Source organism: Larus michahellis, chromosome 6, assembly GCF_964199755.1.
Source record: "Larus michahellis chromosome 6, bLarMic1.1, whole genome shotgun sequence".
NCBI lineage: Eukaryota > Metazoa > Chordata > Aves > Charadriiformes > Laridae > Larus > Larus michahellis.
Window position 1 is genome coordinate 27,152,859 of NC_133901.1, and position 19,481 is coordinate 27,172,339.

A 19,481-nucleotide genomic window follows, 5' to 3' on the forward strand; every position below is an offset into this window, starting at 1 on the left:
TTTTGTTATCATTCCTGTATACATTTATTAAGCCAAAGGGGCTTGATCATGTCACGGTATGTTACTAGAGCATGTGAGATCCCTTCTTTTTAACTTCACTAACAATGGTTATTTTAATTACTTTTTTTTTTTTGCCTTTCAGCTTAAAAAAGTGAACTCCTTCTGCATTCCCTATGAAAGACTCTTTTATGTTTTTTTTTCTTTTCTTTTCTTACAGTACAAAACAAACGTTTCTCAGACGTGTAAACAACCATCATGGAAATGAAACTGCTCATAAAGTTAACTTTATTGTTATGGACATTCTGTTGGATTTACATCATGTCAGATGTATTTCAGCTCAGTGACTCCTTTGATGAGAGTTATTACTGTTATCATCACCTGCACTGCAATAGTGCCTAGAGGCCCTGGTGAGGGTTAAGGCCCTTCTGTGCAAGGTGCTGTACAAATACTTCGGTGTAACTCTGAGGTCCCTGGTAAGAATGGCATTCGCTGATGTGACTACAACCCTCCTGCTTCCCTCTGCTCAGCGGTGATCCTCCCAGATTACAGGAGCTGGAGTGAAACTCTTCTCCAAACTAAGCCTGGAGATGATGTTCAATTACTGTTGAAGAGAAGAGAAATGTTACTACGGGCCAATCCTGACGCCTGCGGACCTGTGCGTAAAGCTGCTCACACTCACAGGAATGCTCATCTGAGTAAAAAACTCATGTGGGAGAGGTCTGCTGGACTGAGTCCCTGGATCGTTGAACCCCTTTGCAAGAAAGTATGCAAGAAAAGCAGACTGGTTCTTTTTCTGTAGGTTTCGTCAGTATAATTCTAAGAGAGAAAGGGACAGGATCAGTTGCTCAGTTTCAGCACCTTGAGCATTTTGAGTTCTGATCCCTAAAGAAGTCTCTGCTCTGCCTTGTGCTACTGTGACCAGGCCTGGAGAAGTCTATTGGACGCTCTTGGTCATCAGGAGGCAGTGGTTTGCCATTACAGCATGGAGGGCCTCTGTTTTATGGTGTGAAGGCTGCGTCCTAGGCAGGAATTGTGGCGATTGTGTTCAGCCATCAGCAGATATTATTCTGAAAACACTTCAGAAGAATTACAGTTTAAATAATGATTTTAACTTGACATTTGAGGTGAAAAAAAAGGATTACATGAAATAAATAGCAAAGAATCAATGTCCCTGCACAAACATAACGTATTCCTGCCTATGAAGCATCCCTTACAAATTACTGCCCTGTAGGTTATGTCAGATGTTTAAATGAACCCTTTAGAGCTAAAATACAGTACTCTGGAATGAGGTTAGAAAAATTTAAAAAGGACTAATGGGAAGCGTGTACAATGCTCTCTTTAAAACAAATTTCCCACCTGGGTAGCCTAAGAGTGGGAGGCCTCAGTAGACATAGAGCCGATCTGAAATGGCAGCAGGCATGTGCGTCATAATCTGCATGCGCAGCCACCAGTAGTAATCCATGGGGTGGTAGCGCGTGTAGGGGGTCGTGGAGGTGAGGGCGTGGGCGACGCTTTCGATGACCGGCGAGGTGTCTGTCGAGCCGCTGTTGCAGTACGTCTCCATCTTGCTGACCTGTTCATCGAAGTACTTCCTGCCATAGTCTTTGCGCACTATCTCAGGGAGCTCGTCCCACATTTTGTCGGCTATGGCTTTGATTCGCTCGGGGCTGTACAGGTTGGTGGCAGCTATGAAGTTGCCAGGCTCCACGATGCTGACCATCACCCCCTGGGGCTGCATTTCATACCGCAGGCAGTCGGAGAAGGCTTCCACTCCAAACTTCGTGATGCAGTACGGTGAGCGGGCAGGACTGCCCATCCGACCCATCATGCTGCTGATGTTCACCACACGACCTAGACAGAGGCCACGAAAAGCACAGCTGAGCTGTGGAGCTGATCCAGAGCAGATACCTGACACACACCACCCAAGAGATTCCTGAACGTGCATCCACCAGCCCACTGCACATCCGAAGGGGCTGCCTGGCAGACCTGCTCGTGGCTCTATCTGAGCATTGCTGCCCTATGCAACGGCCTTCAGGCAGGAGAACAAGCTCATTGCTTGTGCTCCCTGGCTCATTATAGTTCAGGGAACAGGCATATGGTGACATGCAAAGCTCGGCGCTACAGGGAAGAGGAGAGGCTGGACAGAGCCTGCACGGTGGGAAACAGGATTGCTCAGCAGCAATCAGGGCTGAGCCCAGACAAGAGCAAAGAGCAGCAAGGAAAGCCTCTGGCACCGAGGTTGAGCTTGTTTATTTGCAAGTCAAAGGCACAAAATCCAGGAGCACAATGGTGGCTTATAGTGTCTGCCTCTTAAAAGGGAATGGATTGCTCCTGCACCACAAACGGGCAGAGCAGTCTAAACCCACTGCACCCTTTTCTGTGTGACAGATGGATTATGTCTCCAGGCACAGAGCTGGGGACTTTCTCCTCTCCTGAAGCCATCCATTTTGGCTGGGGAGAATGCTGGTAGGAGACTGGATGCTGCAGAATAATCAGAGGTTGCAGTTCTCTGCACTTTTTATCAGTGCTCATTGCCGAGCTGTGTTAGAAAGAGAAACTTTGACCACAGAAGTGGATATGCTTCCATGGTGGAAGAAGTGCTGCCTGGGCCACATACAGCCCAGGTCTGCAGCACAGGACAACATTGTTAACGTCTGCAGATGCCTCAAGAGTAAAAAATACTCTCATTTAGTCAGGTAGTTGGCTCCAGTACAGGAAAGCTTTTGCCCCTTTATGTTGAGACCCACGCAACCTCCAGGTCTGCATTCCTTTGCTGGACAAACCCATTTGTAACAAGCTCCCGAAGTAACACAGCGCACAGCTGACAACTTCCCTGCAAGAAGCACTTCACAGTACACTGCTGCTGCCCACCCTGCCAGCACTGGCACAGCTGGTTTTTGTATAGAGGGGAGGATTGCTCCTGGCATGGGAATTTATAATGAGCTGCAGCTTCTGAGCAGGTAAAAGAAGGTACGACAGATTAGATCTTGTGTGGGATGTTGCAGGAGAAGGCAGCACAGATGGTATTCACGACTGCTGCTTTGCCGTGTAACTCAGAGCGGTTAGGGAATCTGCCATTTGTGTTCATGCATGTTCACACACTCTTGTCTGTAAAGGTATGAAGGTGGCCAGTGGTGCAGAGAGAAGCATAACAGACCTTTTAGCCTCTAACACAGCAAGACATGGGGCAGGATGAGGGACCTGCTCGAGGGAGTGCCCATAAGGAGGAGATCACTCACCCTTTGACCTCCGGATGAGCGGGAGGAAAGCCTTGGTGGTTCGCACAGTCCCCCACAGGTTCACTTCAGCTACCTCCATGTAGGTGTCCATGCTGGTGAACTCAACTTCCCCGAATGTGGAGATTCCAGCATTGTTAACCAGCCCCCAGAGCCCTAGAAGACAAAATCAAGCATAAAGCTCTCCCTCTGTGAGACTAATGAGAGCAGCGTGGAAAAGGCCCTGCTAATAGATTACTGAACAACACAACAGGGCTTTTCGTTACGACTTGTAATGACAGATTCCAGACAGAAGAGAGTCCAGAGCGAACTTCAGTCTCCTGAGCAACTATAACCGCAAACAGGACCTGCCTGTACTGCCCAACAGAGCAGCCACAAAGTACCATGAATAAGGCTTCCTGGGAAGTTCTACATCAGCAGAGAACTTCAGCCTTGTCTAAGCAGTTCTCCTTGCCACTCTCTTTATCCATCGTGATTTTTTTAAAAGAAGCAAAATATAGTCTCTAAATGCAAATAATAAGAATAGGAAAGACCTTGTAAGAAACAAAAGAGCAATTCTTTCCAAGTAAAATCCCTTGTGTCACCACAAGAACTAGAATGTCTGCAATGCTGTGAAGGGGGACGTAGGCATGCTGTTTAGAAAAACTCAATGTTATCTGTTGCCTGACTGTGTCCAGATCTGTGTTCCCAGAAGCAGCCCAGAAAAGGTAACTTCATCCTGGCCTATGCTTGAGAATACAGGGCTAGAAAACTTCATTTATATAGAAGATCCATATGTAAAAATTAAATATAAAAAAAAGTAGAAGAAATAGGTTTGTGCAAATTCCAAAATAAAACATTACTGGTTGTTTTGCTTTTAAACAACCTTCGTGTGTTGAAGTGTGTATGCTCTTTAGGGGAAAAATGTCATTCACCAAAGGGTGGAAAGGTTTCAGGAATGCATGAGCAACTGGGATTTTCACCGTACTGGAGCAGAATTTGCTGTCATCACATCAGCAGAATGAGGTAGGCAGGCTAAGAAAGTCAGTTACAGCTACCCCCTCAGCTCTGAAATCTATAATGTATGGTAATATCTGCAACAGCATGAATGATACTCAGCTGGCTTCATGGAAAAACCTTTGGAAAACTCTTAATTTACTTTGCCTTTTGAAAGTTTTGGGGAGACATTTCCATTGCTAATCCCCAATCTTTGGGCACTAGCCAGGTTTTACAACATAAAGGGAGTCACAATAAACTTCAGGTCACAGGAATAAAGCACTAATCCCAGGGCCTTGAACACCTCCCTGATTTCTGCTAATGTCCCTATAGGAGCTGGTGGAGAAAAAAAGCAGTTTTCTTTGTAGATGCCATCTTAAGTGGCGAGCTGCTTTCTGATATGGCACAACATTTAAACGGGCCATCTGCTCTGCACTGCTGCCCCTCAAAGCTTTGTGCCCTTCAACCATGTGCTCAGCTTTTGAAATATGCCCTGAAAATGCTCTCAGAGCCCAGTTGAGGGAGCTCCTGCCACCTATGTGACCCGTGTACCTTTCTCCGGGTCCTCCAGGCTGCTGTTCACGTGCTCCACTGCTCGGTCCACTTCTTTGCTGTCACACACGTTGAGCTGGACAGTTCTCATTCGATCACTCTTCATGTTGTCCAGATCCTTGGAGCCACCCTCTCCCTTGTCCTAGAGGAGAACAAAGCTCTGGTTTGAATCTGGCCAAAGAGCTTGTGTAGAATATCAAATGCATAGCAACCATGAAATCAAGCAAAAGAGAGTGCACAGGGCAGTCACAGAATAAGCAGGACACTCCTGCAGCTCTAAGAGGAAGGAGAACAGACAGGGCTGCTCCTGCAGAACACCATTCCTCGAGCACCTCCATCTGACCATGAACCCTGCCACGCAGTCAGCGGGTACCAACTGCTTCGACTGCCAAGAAAGCAGCCAGAGCTGGACATGCCCCAGCAAGGCAACTCCTGCCCAGTACAAGCTCCTGAGTTCAAGATATACCCCACTGCCGCAGTGGTGGGAATGTGGTGCCATCCTCACTGTAGCTTGCATATGGGTCACAGCAAATAGCACAGCGGGGATATGGCATAAAATAGCCAGTGAGTGGCTGCACATGTATGTTGCACATGCTTCTCAGTCACGTTGCCAGCTCTGGGAGTGACAGTCCTAGAAGGAGGACTGCCTGCCCACTGCTCTCTCCCTTCAGCTGATCTACTCACACAGCTCCCACTGCCTGGAAACCTACCTACTGCCTCCAACAGACTCCTACAGAGTCCAATCATCAAGTGCCTGGCCAGCTCGCCTGCTAGCAGTTCTCCTCAATGTCTTTTCAGCATTTTGCTCTCTTCTCTGCTCCCTCCCATGAACTTTTTTTTCACTCCCATTTCCCATCTCCACTCTTTTTTTCTCAGCTAAGAACAGATTCCCCCAGTATACACATATCCACTCACAGCCCAGCCAATTAACTGCAGCCAGCCGCTGAGATACCTTTCACATGGGCCAGACGCTGCTAGCAACAAGGCCGCCAAGCCCAGAGCTAGTCCCTTCACAGTGGTGAAGCCTGGCTACGGTGCTTCTGGGATACACACATGGGATATTAATATGTGTTTGGGACTATCCCTGAACCGTTCCCACAGTTATAGGCTACTGGACTGTGCTGGCCATTCCAGGATACTTTTGTAGAGGAAGTGAGGTCTAGCTCTGAAAATAATCACATCCTTGTCTTTACTGTAAGCAACTCCCTCTGTCCCCTCAATATCATCCCTCACTAGAAGTCTTTTACTCTTTTAACAGGCTAGACACAGAGCATGTCCCACAGGATCATCTGGCAGCTGCTCAGCTCTTCTTCCCCCTCTGTTCAGCCCTCCAGGTAGCCCCACTTGCTGTGTCAGCATCAGCAGGCAAGCATCAGAATGCTCTTCACTCCTGATAGATGAGGCTTTTTTGGATAGAGAGCTTTTTTTTCTCTGGGGTGGAACAGGCCATTTCTTCATAGGAGGGCTGTTTCCTGACTGCCGAATTACATTAGATTGTTTTGAACACCTAGAGCCACAGGCACTCCCCATCAGAGACTGCCAGCAGTCAGTTGTCAGTGAGATGGTGCTTGCCTCTGCAGTCTGAACCCAGGCTGCCCATTTACTCCCCCGAGCAAGAGTTCCCTTCAGACACCACGCTTTAGATACCACACAAGGGTGGCCATACATCCCCCTGTCTCTGTGCCACCCATCTTCCAAAAAACCTTTTCCTGGCTCCTCTCATTCCTGGGCTTATCCACTGTACTCACAGACAGTTCACTAACTTAGGTACCTGACATCTCCTCCACCGTTCCTTATTCCACCGCAGACTGTTAATACCGGTTAGTGTTCGTCCTTAAGAGAAGGCATCTACTGCACTCTCTTCACACGGAAGCGTATTGCATACAAAATGGAGCAGTTAAAAGTCTCATGCACAGCTTAGTGGTGTTTGTTTTTACGGTGACTGAAAATAGAGTTTTGTGCTAAGTTTGCTGCGCACTCAAAAGCACTGTGGTGCCAAAGCCAGTGTGTATGGCAAAGCACTGAAAAGCATACAAGTGGCACATGTAGGAATGCCAACAGGGAATCAGCAAATGCAAGCATGCAAGTCCCTTGGAAATAGCAGATATGGCTAAAGGGAAGAGGAAGAACAATAAGGCCAAAGTGCCTCTTTCCCCAGTTCCAGGTCTGTGAGGTGCTACAAAATCTCTGGGCCACAGCAAAACACCAACCTCAGAGGCCTCGTAAGCTCTAATAGGACCTTCACAGCATCCTCTTCTTCCTCCCTTACATGGTTGCTGAGCATCCCCAGCCAACATCCCTCCTCCCCTCCTACCCACATGGAGGTGGGTACTTGGACAGGGACCCTTGGGGCTGGGATCCTGGCCAAGAGTTGGACTCTGGGCATTAACCCAGACACACAGGGCCATTCCCTTGGCTCTTCAGAAAAGGCAGATTGGTGCTGTTAAAATCAGGCACCCTGTGATTGTGTCATGCTTTCCTGGCACGGGATGCAGCCTGTCCCACAACCCCTGGGCCCATACACAGCACTGGAAGGACCTTCTCATGCTACACCAAGAGACCAATACATCTCTGCTCTCAGCCCCAAGGTCCACTGTCCCCATGACAAGAGGGCCCAGCTCTTGCATACCAAAAAATCACAACACTGCCTCATCTTCCTCTTTCCACGGTCACCCTTTGGGGCGCATGAGCTTCAGCTTGTATCTTTATCAGTGTGTCCTTGAAGTGGTATGTAACACCCCGTGGCTCTGAGTACTCTTGTTGAGCCCTACAGTAATAGACCTGTATGCTGGCTTGCTCAGATAACCTCTGCCTTCTCCTCCCCCTACAAGCCCCAACAGGCCCGAGCACACAAAGCAAAGCAAACAGGGGTTCCATCACACTCCTGACAGCCGTGACAAACATCACATATGTCCACTGGTAACAGATACTGATGGAAAAATACCTTCTTCATCTTGTGTCAGCTGGCTCCTCCAGCTATTAACCGAAGAGGAAAAAATAAGACAGCTGCAATGTGATCATTCATTGGATCCAGTCTACCACTGTCTTTTGGCAATGAAGCATCAACACAACTCTCACATGAATATATTTGCCAGTGAAAACGTTAGGAAGAAACTGTGTGTGAAATAGCACACTGTTAGCACAGATTCATCCTTGGGGTCCCCTCAGTCATGGCTCTAAACACCTCTCTCAGGTTTCCTTCAGTAAAAATAGTCAGGTGCTCAGGATCTGGCCACTTTAGGAAACCTTTCTTGGTCAAGAGTCAGCACTGCACACACTTTTAATCTGCAATAAGGATGTGACGTTCCTAAGAACAATGCATACCCTGAGGACATGATGGCTCCCCAAGCTGGAGTATGCTTCTGATGTGCAGGTGTGCTGTGAAAAACAGTCTTTGAAAATAACACTGAAGTTTCATAGCCATTTCCTCTCTGTCACGGCTAGGTGAAATATACCCAAGCACAAGATAATGCTTCTTATTTCTACCTCCATTTTTACGTAGTATCTAAAACCACACCAAGCTTTTTCTGCCCCTAAAATCAGCACCAGTAATAATTACACTCCAATCAGAATTCTCCTTATGATGTTGCTAGTGAAACCTGTGTCACAATGAGAAATCAGCTCAGTCTCCTGGAGTTGTTTTAGTTCTACAGAGCAGTTCTACATAAAGTATATGGCCTGAAGACACATAGGAGGCCAACCTGTTAATTAAGGAGCTTTGGCATTTTACAGTGTTTTTCTGATGACAACTGCTGTTACCAGTCTTGCCATAGTCACACAGATTTTGGAACATGGGATGTGAGTCCACCTAAAGAAGCAATATTTAATTACACAATGATACAGCAAAGCTTTCTGATGATTTTTGTCAAGGAAACAGATATTGATCAAAGCCTAAAAGAGTTCTGGCATGCTGCTGCATGTCAGCTTATGTCAAAATTGTCAGAGGCCAAGATTTTCCGCTAACATGCATTCAGTAGAATGAATACTGAAGACACCAAAATGGAAGAGAAGTTTCAGTGACAGTTAAAGACATGCTCACTGAAAATTGTGTCTTTCTGGCAGAGGAAGTGAAACCCAGAAGTAAATTTGCAGCTTTGAAATTTTTGGCTCCTGTCAACATAGAGGCAGGCTATTATTCTAAACAGTGGTTTGTAAGTCTGCAACGTTCTTACATTCTCTAACATTGATCTTCAGTTATAAAGGCTGAGTAGAAACATCTGCCAAAAATGTATTCATCTACCCGCTCTCTTCTTGACACCTTTTGAAAAGCAGCAGTGTCGAAGTGTCTTGTTCTGCTGTGAAGCCTGTAGAGGGAGCTCAGGTTAACAAATAAACCCTTGACCCAGAGCTGAGACACCACAAGGGACAGAGCCATCAAAACACAAACTTCTCTTTTGAAAAAACGCAGCAGAAAGAAACTAGTAATTTAAGCAAAACTTAGTAATAATGGAAAAAATAACAGCAGAAGAAGTATTGATAACATTAAAAAACAGGTGGCAAGTTCTCTTTAAATAATATAACTATTCAAGATACATTTATGGTCATGAGTGAGCTAAAACATTAGGATCAAAATAACTGACCCACCCCAGGATATCCCGAGGAGTAAGTTTGTTTCTGTTGGGAAATGGCCGCGCAGCTGAAAAAATGCAGTGCTTCATAAGGAGAGAGAGGCTAAACCTCTCTCCTGTCCTCCACGACCAGGCCATCTCTGACTGCCATACAGAGCGCTCCTGCAGAGTGTATCAAGACTACGTCACTAAGCTATTTGTGGCCTGATTCTGCTCCCTTTGCACTAGTGGAATTCTATCGCCTTCACAGCGATTTCAGGAGACCCTCAATACACACTGAGGCATGGCTGTACTCATGCGTATAGAAAAATATGCTCCTACCACATGCCATAAAATCACTGGTGGCTTGGTGTATGTCACAATTAATCAAAATAAACCCTGCGTAAATATGTATAGTCTGAGAGCAGGGCGAAAGGTCCAGACTCAACCTGATTCCAAAATTTGTTTATGGATAAGCCCATAAAATTAGATTTGGGGTTCCAGTCCACCAGATATGGAACAGACCACAAGGTGGCGATTCAGATAAAAACCTCACTAGATACCGTTCAGGCCTGATTCTGGTCTAGACCAGGTTACGCTCTATGAAATTCAAGCACCTGCGTCTTTCCCTTTGGGCTACCAACCACCCTCCCTCTCCTTGACAGAAAGCTTTGCAGAATGAAGACTGGATTTGCTACGTGTCTGTCCACGTGCCATAGGTGAAGAATACACTTTTTGTTTTCCCTACCTTTTGCAGGCAGCCAGCATAAATAATGAACCCTTTGGCATGAAGGTGCTTCGCCAAGGCAAATCCAAACCCTGAGTCACAACCTGTTATAAGCACAGCTCTGCTGCCAATCTGCAAAACAAAACAGAACAAAATGCACTGGAACTGAGTATTTGAAATCAGTGATTTGCAGTGCACAGAACAAAACCATGTCCTTGGCCAGGAGCAGTCCGTTCCAGGGACCTTCTCTATACTCATTGCCAGCTACTGCCACCCAGTGCCTCCTGAAGACAAGAAACAAAGGTTTCGTATCAAGTTCACTCCAGTGAGGCAGGATCACAAGACAAAGAGAAGTTGAGCACCTCTGGCAACAGGCTCTCAAGGAAAAGAGACCAAGCAAATCACCATGCTCTTGCAGTTCACATCCATCTTGAAATCTGAAAATATACCAGAGAGTTCCCAAGGCATGTTTTCCCATCAGTAGGGACTGTTCCTGTATGTTCAAAGCAGGCAGGAGTCCACTATTCTGTGCCGTGCAGCCTGCAGGGCACGGGCAAGATAGGTTGACTGAAGAAAGGATATGGGTTAACCTTACTGACCTCATCTTTCTCTATCCCATAAACCCTCTAGCACTGGGTTTTAAAAGCTAAGCAGAATCAAGCAGGTTTAATATTTGAAATTAAGACCACTTGGTCATCAGTCTTTTTGTTTGGCTGGTTTCTTTGGTCGTCTTATTTTGCTAACTTAGGATTTAAATAGAAGTACACCTCCTTCCTTCTCCAAACCCCTTCTTCTAACGCAAAGATAGGTAGCAGTTTAGTGACATGTTAAAAACTGCATAGTGTGTCAGACATTCCAGAAACAAGTGCATGTGCAGCAAAGTGCTGCAGTGGGTGGGATTAGGTAATAGTTACTTGCAATTCACTCCAACTCATCTCTTTTAACAAACTAGAAATTTGGCTTTCCCCAGCATACATCATACAGTGTGATCAGGATCACACTGGAAGTCCAGCAGTGATGCAAGGACCCTATCTGGACTCCTGAGACCCAGGGTTATGGAGCAAAATGTGCATGCTCTAGCACTGCTACAGTGCTGAGTTCTGTGCCACAAGACAGGCAAGAGGGCAAAACATCCCCCTTTCTTTTACCTGGCACTGTTCCTGGCAAGTTAGCACCTTCAAGGAGACAGCTGTTAAAGAAGAGGGCCACTCTCCAGATCAAGAGGTGAGGACACACCGATTTATTTACATCTCTTTATACAACCATACTCCAGAAAGTGTGCTTTATTAAAAATTTGTCATGCAAATTCCCTCCACTCTAAGGTGGAAGATTTCATTTGCCGAGTGAGTTCCAAAAATAGAAAAAACCCACTAGTCTGATTGTTTATTTCCATCCCTAGCAGCATGTACCGTGCTACGTCAATGGCAGCTCTGTGCTAGGAAAGAATGTGGAGTATGTTGGAGAGGTCCAGCTCAGAGTCTTTCTGGCAAATCAGAAAGAAGAATTTAGTCAACAGGCTTCAGGGATTTTAAAACCCCAGCTCAGCAGAACTAGTTCCTGGAAACCACAATCACACTCACCTGATCAACTTCACTTGCATAAGAGCGGCTGCCACACGGGGACAAGACAGGGAAGCAAAACCTTTGCACAGGCCTGTTAAAAAAGAACAAACCCAACAATAGAACAATCAGGCATGGAATATCTTGTCCATACCCTGGTGCTGCAGCATACACATGAAAAGGAATGTGGTGTTGCCTATATAAATGATGTAGACTGTCATTTGAGAAGACAGAATCCAGTCTACAGTTCTCCTTAGTCTGAGCCTGTTTCCTACAGTATGAAACATTTGTTTCTCAAAAGACTTTGATGCTATTTCCAGCTGCAGAAGCTGTCTGAATATTACCAAGAATTCCAAAGCAGCTCCTGGTCTGGAGGCACAAAGCTGTTTCCACCCACAAAATGGGTGTTTTCATTTCCAACAGCAACAACGCTCTCACTTGGAGTTGCACAAAGCTGAGGTAGGAGAAGTTATTAATTTATCTGATGAAAGTATTCTGCTGTGGCATTGTCTCTGATACCTAGCCTAAGGTTGAATCTGCTTGGATCTATCACACTGCTTTTACACACAGGTCCACCCTTCTGTCATCTTGGGTGACATTTCTCCCTCTGCAGTGCCTACACTTTAGATACTCTTAGATTTTATATCCCCTTTTTGCAACCGTTAAGCCAAGAGACATTATATCTTTGAGCATACCTGCCATGCAAACCTGAAGTTCCTCTGCACAGTATGTCTGACTCCCAGGAAGAAAAACTGTGTTCATAAAGACACACCAGAGCAAAGCAACAATGCCTTCCAGTGACATTCTATTTAGGAAAGCTATGCTACCAGTAGCATCACGCTGTCTTAGGTCTTGGCATCATTCATCAAAACCGGGCCTAGAAAACACACCAGAGTGACCCTAGCCTCTGTCCTTGCCAGCCACCTCTCTGGATTATACCAGCTTTTTCATTTTTGCTTCGGGCACTGGCATTGCCCTCTCAGAGCCTTCTGGCCTTCCGCTAGACTTGCTGTACTTCATCTACCCTCTGGCCCCTCTAACAACATCTACCCTTCAGCAGAGCTTATCTTTCAGGCCGCTCTTCTGTCTTCTAAGTGAATTTGCATAATCATTCACAATTATCTCCTGCTAAGACATCACAGGCACTCCCAGAGTGACCTGTGCTACACTGAACAGCAATCTGCGGACACCCTGGCCTCTGAGCTGCATCTTAGGAAAACAAGGCTAGAAAAAAGGTCTGCTCGGGCAGAAGCTTTGAACCAGATGGGAAAGGAGCTGATTTATATTCGGGCAACAGTGTCTGCTCACCTCTCTGCAACAGTTTAGCTCTTTTTCTAATTTTGAGTGTCACAAGCCAAATCAGCTCTTGAAATAGCTACAGCCAATTTAATTGCTGCAAAGGTCAGTCCTCAAGCAAAGTCTGCGTTAACATCACTGACCTGCAATCCTGGCTTGGAACTTTTATCTCAACAAGCTTCTTGGGGTGTCTCAAAGTGCCCAGAAGTGTTCATAACATTTCTTTTAGTTGCATGAACTTGATTTTTATTTTTCAGTGTCATGTCTGGTCCTGTTATTTCACTGCAGAGCACTGACTTGCTGCACTCTATTCACATTAACCTGTAGAGAATAACTACTTGACATTTCTGCCTACCTTGACCTGAAGGCAAGGGCATAAAATAGATGCCGGCTGCTGATCAGCAGGAATGTCATCAGAGGAAACAGCTATGATGCATATGCGATGTTAGCCCCCGCAGTACACTACTACACCATGAGCCATTTTTGTCATTCTGCATGACTGAATTCCAGAGACCACAACTGAGAGCTTTAAAATGCACAGATGGTCCTCGAATTGGATCTGTGCTTGTAACCATGCATTCACTTTTGTTCAGTTACACCAAAAAAGGCAGTCCTCAGCTTGAAAAGTCAAGTATATAAATGCTACCTCAGTGCATTAAGATACTGGTATAGTGACAACACTGCCTTTCAGATGAACAGTTCTATTTCCATTTCAGGTTTAGCAGCTTGTGGGTACTTCAAAAAATTCAACATATTTTTGCCCTGACTACAAGACACACAAAGCACAAATACACAGCAAGCAGAGCAAAAGAAGAAGAAAAAAAATGCTGAAAATTCTTTTCTCAAATTAATAAAGCATTAATTTGTATTTTTAAGGCCACAGCAGACTCCTGCCAGTGCAGCTTTGGTGTGGGGGAAGTCAATAGGAGATAAAAGGCCTATGTCTGTTTGCATAGGAAATCTCTAGCAGCTTAGCTATCTCTGGTCTCTACTTCCTTGTTGTCACCAAGGGTCACAGGAGCACCCTTGACGGTGATGGTGCCAGACACCACTATCAACAGCAGTAGAACAACACTGGAGGTGGCAGCTCTTGCTTAGCAGGCCATGAGCCACTTTTAAATGGCTAATATGCAATTACACACTGTACACACAGTACGCACCACTGTTTGGAAACCTTGCCCTAAAGCAAAGCCAGTAAAAGCACTCAACTTGCTTTGAGTTTGGACTAGTAGGGTTCCCATCATATAGCAATATATTTTCAGAGCTAGGAATTAGAATTAAGCAATTTTCTGTTCATGTTCAGAAAAAAACAGCTTCATTACCCAGCCCACCTCCACTTCTCACTAAAACCCTCCCTCTCAACTTTCTCATTTCATGTGATTCATTGCCTCTTTAATGAAGTCATAGAAATATACAACTGTTCTTTGCACTGCAGCAAGGCCTGCTTGCTGATATTCAGGAATAAATCCTTGACTTGACACTGAATGTTTTGACTGCAGATTATTGTCCAAGTGTAAAAAAAACATGTTGCCAACCCCTCCTTGCATATAGAGTCCATCTCCTCTGTGCTCTGTTCAATGACTGAGCCCTGGCACAGGCTGTCCAGGGAGGTTGTGGAATCTCCATCCTTGGAGATGTTCAAAAGCCATCTGGACACAGTTATGGGCAACTAGCTCTAGGAGGCCCTGCCTGAGCAGGGTGGTTGGACCAGATGACCTCTAGAGGCCCCTTCCAACCTCAGCCACCCTGGATTCTGTAAATAAACTGTCCCACTAAAGTCAAATGGGCCCTCAATGTGTGCTTTACTCAAGATGTCACTCTTTCTTCTCTACCAAGTTACTTACCTAAAGCCATTCCGTGTGTCCTTGAAATTCAGGGCTTTCACAGAGAAGCTCAGGAGAGGCCGGGACAACTTGGTAGCCAACATGCTTTCAATTAACACACTCTACCAACAGCAAGACTGTTCTTCCTTAGCTCTGCAATACAAGATAGCACCTCTGTTTCGGTTGCTCAATTATTTTGTAAGTCATGCTGACTCCATGTATTTCAACAAGAAAATAAAGTCCAAAGGAACTCATCGTTCCCCCTTGCAGTCCCTCACACTGAGATAAACAGCTCAACCTTCAATCACCTCAAGATGCTTTTAAATAGGAAAAAGATTATAAGTAAACTGACAAGCAAGGAGGCATTTAAAGAAAATGACAATTTCCCCTCCTTTAATATATCTTTAACTGTATTGTCTGAAACAGCTAAAAATTAAGGTATTTACATGGAATATATTATTTCAAGTGAGCTATATGAAATAATTTTAAACTAAAATATAAGTTCAAGTCATGGGTGATGTTACATGTTCCCAAAGCAATCCTTGGGCTTTACAGCTAGTACAGCCATGTGCTTAAAAATACATTTCTAATTAAGTGATGCTGCTGATGCTGGACTATGCACAGGGAATCACCATTAAACTCACTATGAGGCGAAAACAGCTCAAGAACAAAAGTTAAGTCCAGAAAGTTAATTTCAATCATATTCATCTTGGATAAAACAAAAAAAAAAATAATCAGAAAATCGGTATCTAATTGCTAGGACTTATTTGCATCTTTGCCGAAGAGCTGCTGCGGCAGCTTCAGGGCCTGCTGGGAAACAGGCCTCGACTGAAAATCTGCGAAATTACCACAAAAAACGCAATGGTGGGGCACCGAGCTCGCAAGGGGGAGGTCTAGGCTGGGGAGGACCAGCTGGCTCCGGCAATCCTGTGGAATTCGGCGGTTTTGATCAAAGTCGGTGGCCGGCCACGCAATTTTTTTTTGTGAGGAATTTTGCCGGGAGGAGGCGGGGGGACGGACCTTCCCCGGGCAGGCCCCACGCAGGGGCGCGGCCCCCGCCGCCGGCAACGGGCTCGCCAAGGACGCGCGGGTGCGTGTCGGCCCCGCGGAGGAGGGACACGGTGGCCCGGGGCGGCGGGGACACGACCGCGGCCTCCCACGCGTGATCGCCGCGGGGCGGGCTGCAGGCGGAGGCCGCGCAGGACGGGGGATGCCGGCGCCTCCCGCCGCGGCCTGCCCCGCCCGGATGGACCCCTCCCTCCCCGCGGGCGGGCAAGGTCAGCGGGCAGCCCAGCAGCCAGGAGTCCGTTGTTGTCGCCGTCGCCCTTCCCGGCCCGCTCGCCCCCCTCCCGTGGAGGCCCCGAGGCGGCGGCGGCAACGGGCCGGCCGCGCATTACCTGGAGCCGGCGGGCCTGCCGGGCGCTGCTGCCGTTTGAATGAGGCTGGGCCCGTGGCCCGGCTGCCGGGGCGCGGTGGGGGGCGGGCCGGGGGAAGGGCCGGGGCGGGCGCGGGCGGCGGCGGCGATAGGCTGCGGCCGTGCGGGGCGTCGCCATGCTGCTGCTGGCGCTGGGCGCCGCGCTGCTGCTGGCGGGCGGCGGGCGGCGTCTGCTCCCCCGCCTCCTCCTCCTCCTCCTGCCGCGGCGGGCCCGCCGCGCCCTGCCCGTGAGTACCGCGGCGAGGGGCCGGGGGGTTGCGGCCATACTGGGGCTCGCCGGGGGGAGGCCTGCGGGGACTCCCCCCGCCCCCCGGGCCCAAAATGGCGCCGCGCCTTCAGGCCCGCTGCGGTTTAACCGGGGCGGAGGCGTTGTGGCTGCGGGCAGCTGAAACGGCGGTGCCCCGGTGGGCGGCTGGGCTGGTGCAGACTTAAGACGAGCACTGAGAGGGGAGACGAGACGCCGAGAGTCTCGGGCAGCTGCCGGCCCCTCAGACGGGGCTCGGCCGGGGCGGTGGAGCGGCTGCCGGCCCGGGCCCCGCCGTGCGGGGGCGAAACCCGCCTTATCGCACGGGGATGGGTGGGGGTGTGGGCTTTGTTCCAGCGCTCTACATTTGGAAGTGAGTAAAGGGAGGAAAAAAAGCCCTGTGAATGAACAGAATTGCATAACCAGTCACTTCTACGTGTTATTAAAAAATAACACAAAATGTCAGGGGTTCTTTCCCAGGATTGGCATTCACTGAGCTCTTGCCTATGCTCCACAACGTTTCCGCAGGAAAGCGAACACGTTTTTGCTCCAGGGCCTCCAGCTCAGTCCAGCCCCTCTGCAAGTCCCACCTGGCTCTTCTTCCATCCACTGTGCTCCTCCGATGTTCCCCATCCCTGTCCCACCTGAGAAAATACCTTCCCTTTAGTGAATTCTTTCAGTTCCTTCTCTTGGGATTGAAAACCTCGACTTCCCGACTCTGGAAAAAGGGAATAAGGAAAGTTTACTGCACAACCGCTCTCATGTGCAAATTAGTCTGTTTGATAACAAGCGGATGGTCGGGGGAGGGCATAAAGGGGGACAGGATCCAGAAGACAAGTGACACGGTAGGAAAAGATAAAATCTAGGCAAGCACGGTGGGTTCCCACGTTGTCTGGAGAGACTGAGAAAGAAGATTCACTTTCCTTAGCCTCTTTTGCAATAAATGTGTAGAATTTTGATGGATCACCTGCATGCATAAAATAAGTTCTACTATTTAATAAAGCGATCATATCCCAGTCAGAAAAGTTAGTGAGTGTGTGCACCTGAGCTAGCTGCAGGTTAAAATCGGGCTGCCTCGCTGGGGCTGTTTGAACTGTGTGTATTACAGTGCTGTGGATCAGACAGTGTTACCCTGCCCAGACGCCACAGCTGCACCACCAGTACAAGAAGTTACCCTCCACTCTTAGCAGGTCTCAGGAGCCCCGGCAGCACTGTACATGAGTGCCGTCTCCTGGGCAGTGTTTCTCGAGAGCGTTGTATGACCGTTAGCAAGTAAGGCACCTGAAATTCCTCAAAACGCTGATTAAGGTCACTGTGATGCCTGCTAGAGAGGTGATAGCTGGTCCTCTGCCTGTCCCAGCGCTGTGTCAAACTGCGAGCTGCAGATTGACCTTATCAGACTCCAGGAATGGGGCCCATTAGGCCTTATCTTGGGACTTTCAAAAGATAAGGTTGATTGGGCTTTTCCGTGTTTGGAGGTTTTTTGGGGATAGGATCTTTTTGGCCGGGAACGGGGTCAACTCCCTGCTCTCATCCCTGGGAGCTCTCTGTCCATCAGGCATGGTACAAAGACGAGGGCAGCTACCAACGTGAGATCTGTTACATCCCTGGAGTTTTTGCATGCTCGTTATTGCTGCTGGGGCCTCAGTCTGTTGTGAGCCATGCTGCTGTAGCACATGCTTTATTACCAGAAATTAGGGTAATAGTAAATAACAAATAATCACAGGAACCTTCTCATACTGTAAGTTGTTCCTCACTTTTCTCCCCATTATAGACAGCTGAGAGGATTTTTAAACTTCCTCCTTTTTGTGAACATTTTGGTGGGTTTGGTTTGTTGTTTTTTTTTAACCTGAGAAAGCAAACCGGCTGCTGAGAGCTAAAACTAGATGCACGCAGGAACACAGCCCAGTGATTTGCTTTTAGTTCCTGCAGCTGAGCTCTGTCCTTGTTAGACCGGCTAATGAGGGAGCTGATGATGGCTGAGGATGATAATGACCCATCGTCTCTGGAAGTGATCACAACTCCTTATCTCCTGTTCAGTTGCTGCCTTTTGGGGAAGCCTTTTGTCTTTAGAATTCAGAGGCAAAGGGGTTTAAGGAGGTGAGGTAGAGAAAAAAGTCAAATCCTTTCTTCTCCAAGGGTCAGGTTGCTGAATTAAGTGTGAGGTAGCCTTGGCAAATTCTGTCATCTGGTTAATACTTGATCCTCATCTCTCTTGGAGTTGTGTCACTGTAAATTAGATTGAGACTGAGTGGAGTATATTTAATTCTCACTTACGGTATATCCTTCAGCTGTAGCTATCTTCAGAGCTTTAGTAGAGCTGGCTTGTAGCTGGGTGCTCTTTGCCTGAGCGTAGGTATTGTTGTTAATGTGGGTGTTTGTATGATAAATGCAGGATAGACTTTTAGCCAGTTCTCATTTCTACTTCAGATCCTGACTCCCCTTTGAAAGCAGTAGCTTCACCTTGATATCCAGGGCAGGACAGGGTGTAGCTCATTTGCTTATTGCTCTCTGCGCGTTTTGAGTTTGTGCAGTAATGCTCAGATCACTATCACCCTGCAATTATTCCTTATTGCTACTCCACTACCACGCATGTTAGCAAAATGAGAGATCGGAGAGCACCAGTGATTGCCCCATTTATGTCTGAAAAAGTGGCTGGACAAGCTGACACAATTCATGTGTAGGTAGTATAAAATAAGAATGCGTATTCCAGCTGTTTATACAGTAACAGGGGTTGTTAGTTGCAGATATCTCTGCAGAGATAGACGTGACCTCACTTCCTTATTGCATTCTCTAGAACTTTATTACTATATCATGTTATTGCCTCACGGATATGGTTTCAGTTTAAGCAGTGTGCAGCATTGCCGCTGGGTGCCTGCAAGTTGGGCTAAGCCTCATGAGTTCATTGCATCAGAGCTGTGGTGAGGAGAGCAGGGGAGAGACGGCTTTCAAGGAGAGAAAGGGCGGAGGTGCGGTATTTCAATATATGCTTCTCTTCAGGATTTGGGATTCTGTTTTCAGATCTATTGCAAGCCTGTTGTGTCATATCAGATGGAGTATCAGTCTTCTCTCTCAATTTATCCGTCA

The 19,481-nt window shown here is 47.3% G+C and overlaps 2 protein-coding genes across 3 annotated transcripts in view; one reads left to right on the forward strand and one right to left on the reverse strand.

Annotated features, from left to right (window-relative positions):
* BDH1 (3-hydroxybutyrate dehydrogenase 1) lies at positions 1 to 16,249 on the reverse strand. 2 transcript variants are annotated; one of them, XM_074590183.1, is made up of 8 exons: positions 16,113 to 16,249; positions 14,737 to 14,868; positions 11,618 to 11,690; positions 10,059 to 10,169; positions 4,764 to 4,905; positions 3,240 to 3,392; positions 1,357 to 1,851; positions 1 to 601 (listed from the first exon to the last, which is right to left on the reverse strand). In XM_074590183.1, exons 2-7 carry the CDS (start codon positions 14,817 to 14,819, stop codon positions 1,382 to 1,384), a joined length of 1,032 nt encoding a protein of 343 aa, XP_074446284.1. In that variant the 5' UTR covers positions 14,820 to 14,868; positions 16,113 to 16,249; the 3' UTR covers positions 1 to 601; positions 1,357 to 1,381. The 2 variants fall into 2 exon arrangements, with proteins under 2 accessions (XP_074446284.1, XP_074446283.1); XM_074590182.1 differs by having other exon boundaries at positions 1 to 1,851.
* LOC141744386 (D-beta-hydroxybutyrate dehydrogenase, mitochondrial-like) overlaps positions 16,134 to 19,481 on the forward strand; it is an 18,878-nt gene continuing 15,530 nt past the window's right edge. Inside the window, exon 1 of the mRNA XM_074590184.1 lies at positions 16,134 to 16,377. Coding sequence (XP_074446285.1) covers positions 16,267 to 16,377 — 111 coding nt within the window. The 5' untranslated portion in view covers positions 16,134 to 16,266. The remainder of the gene's footprint in view (positions 16,378 to 19,481) is intronic.

Bases quoted from the DNA above. Each gene is read 5' to 3' on its own strand.
- BDH1 (XM_074590183.1), bottom strand. From the start codon at position 14,819: ATGTTGGCTACCAAGTTGTCCCGGCCTCTCCTGAGCTTCTCTGTGAAA. The intron at 11,691-14,736 runs GTAAGTAACTTG...CTTTTTTAACAG, and splicing joins GACACACGGAATGGCTTTAG to GCCTGTGCAAAGGTTTTGCT. The intron at 3,393-4,763 runs GTACACGGGTCA...TTTGTCTTCTAG, and splicing joins CCTGGAGGACCCGGAGAAAG to GGCTCTGGGGGCTGGTTAAC.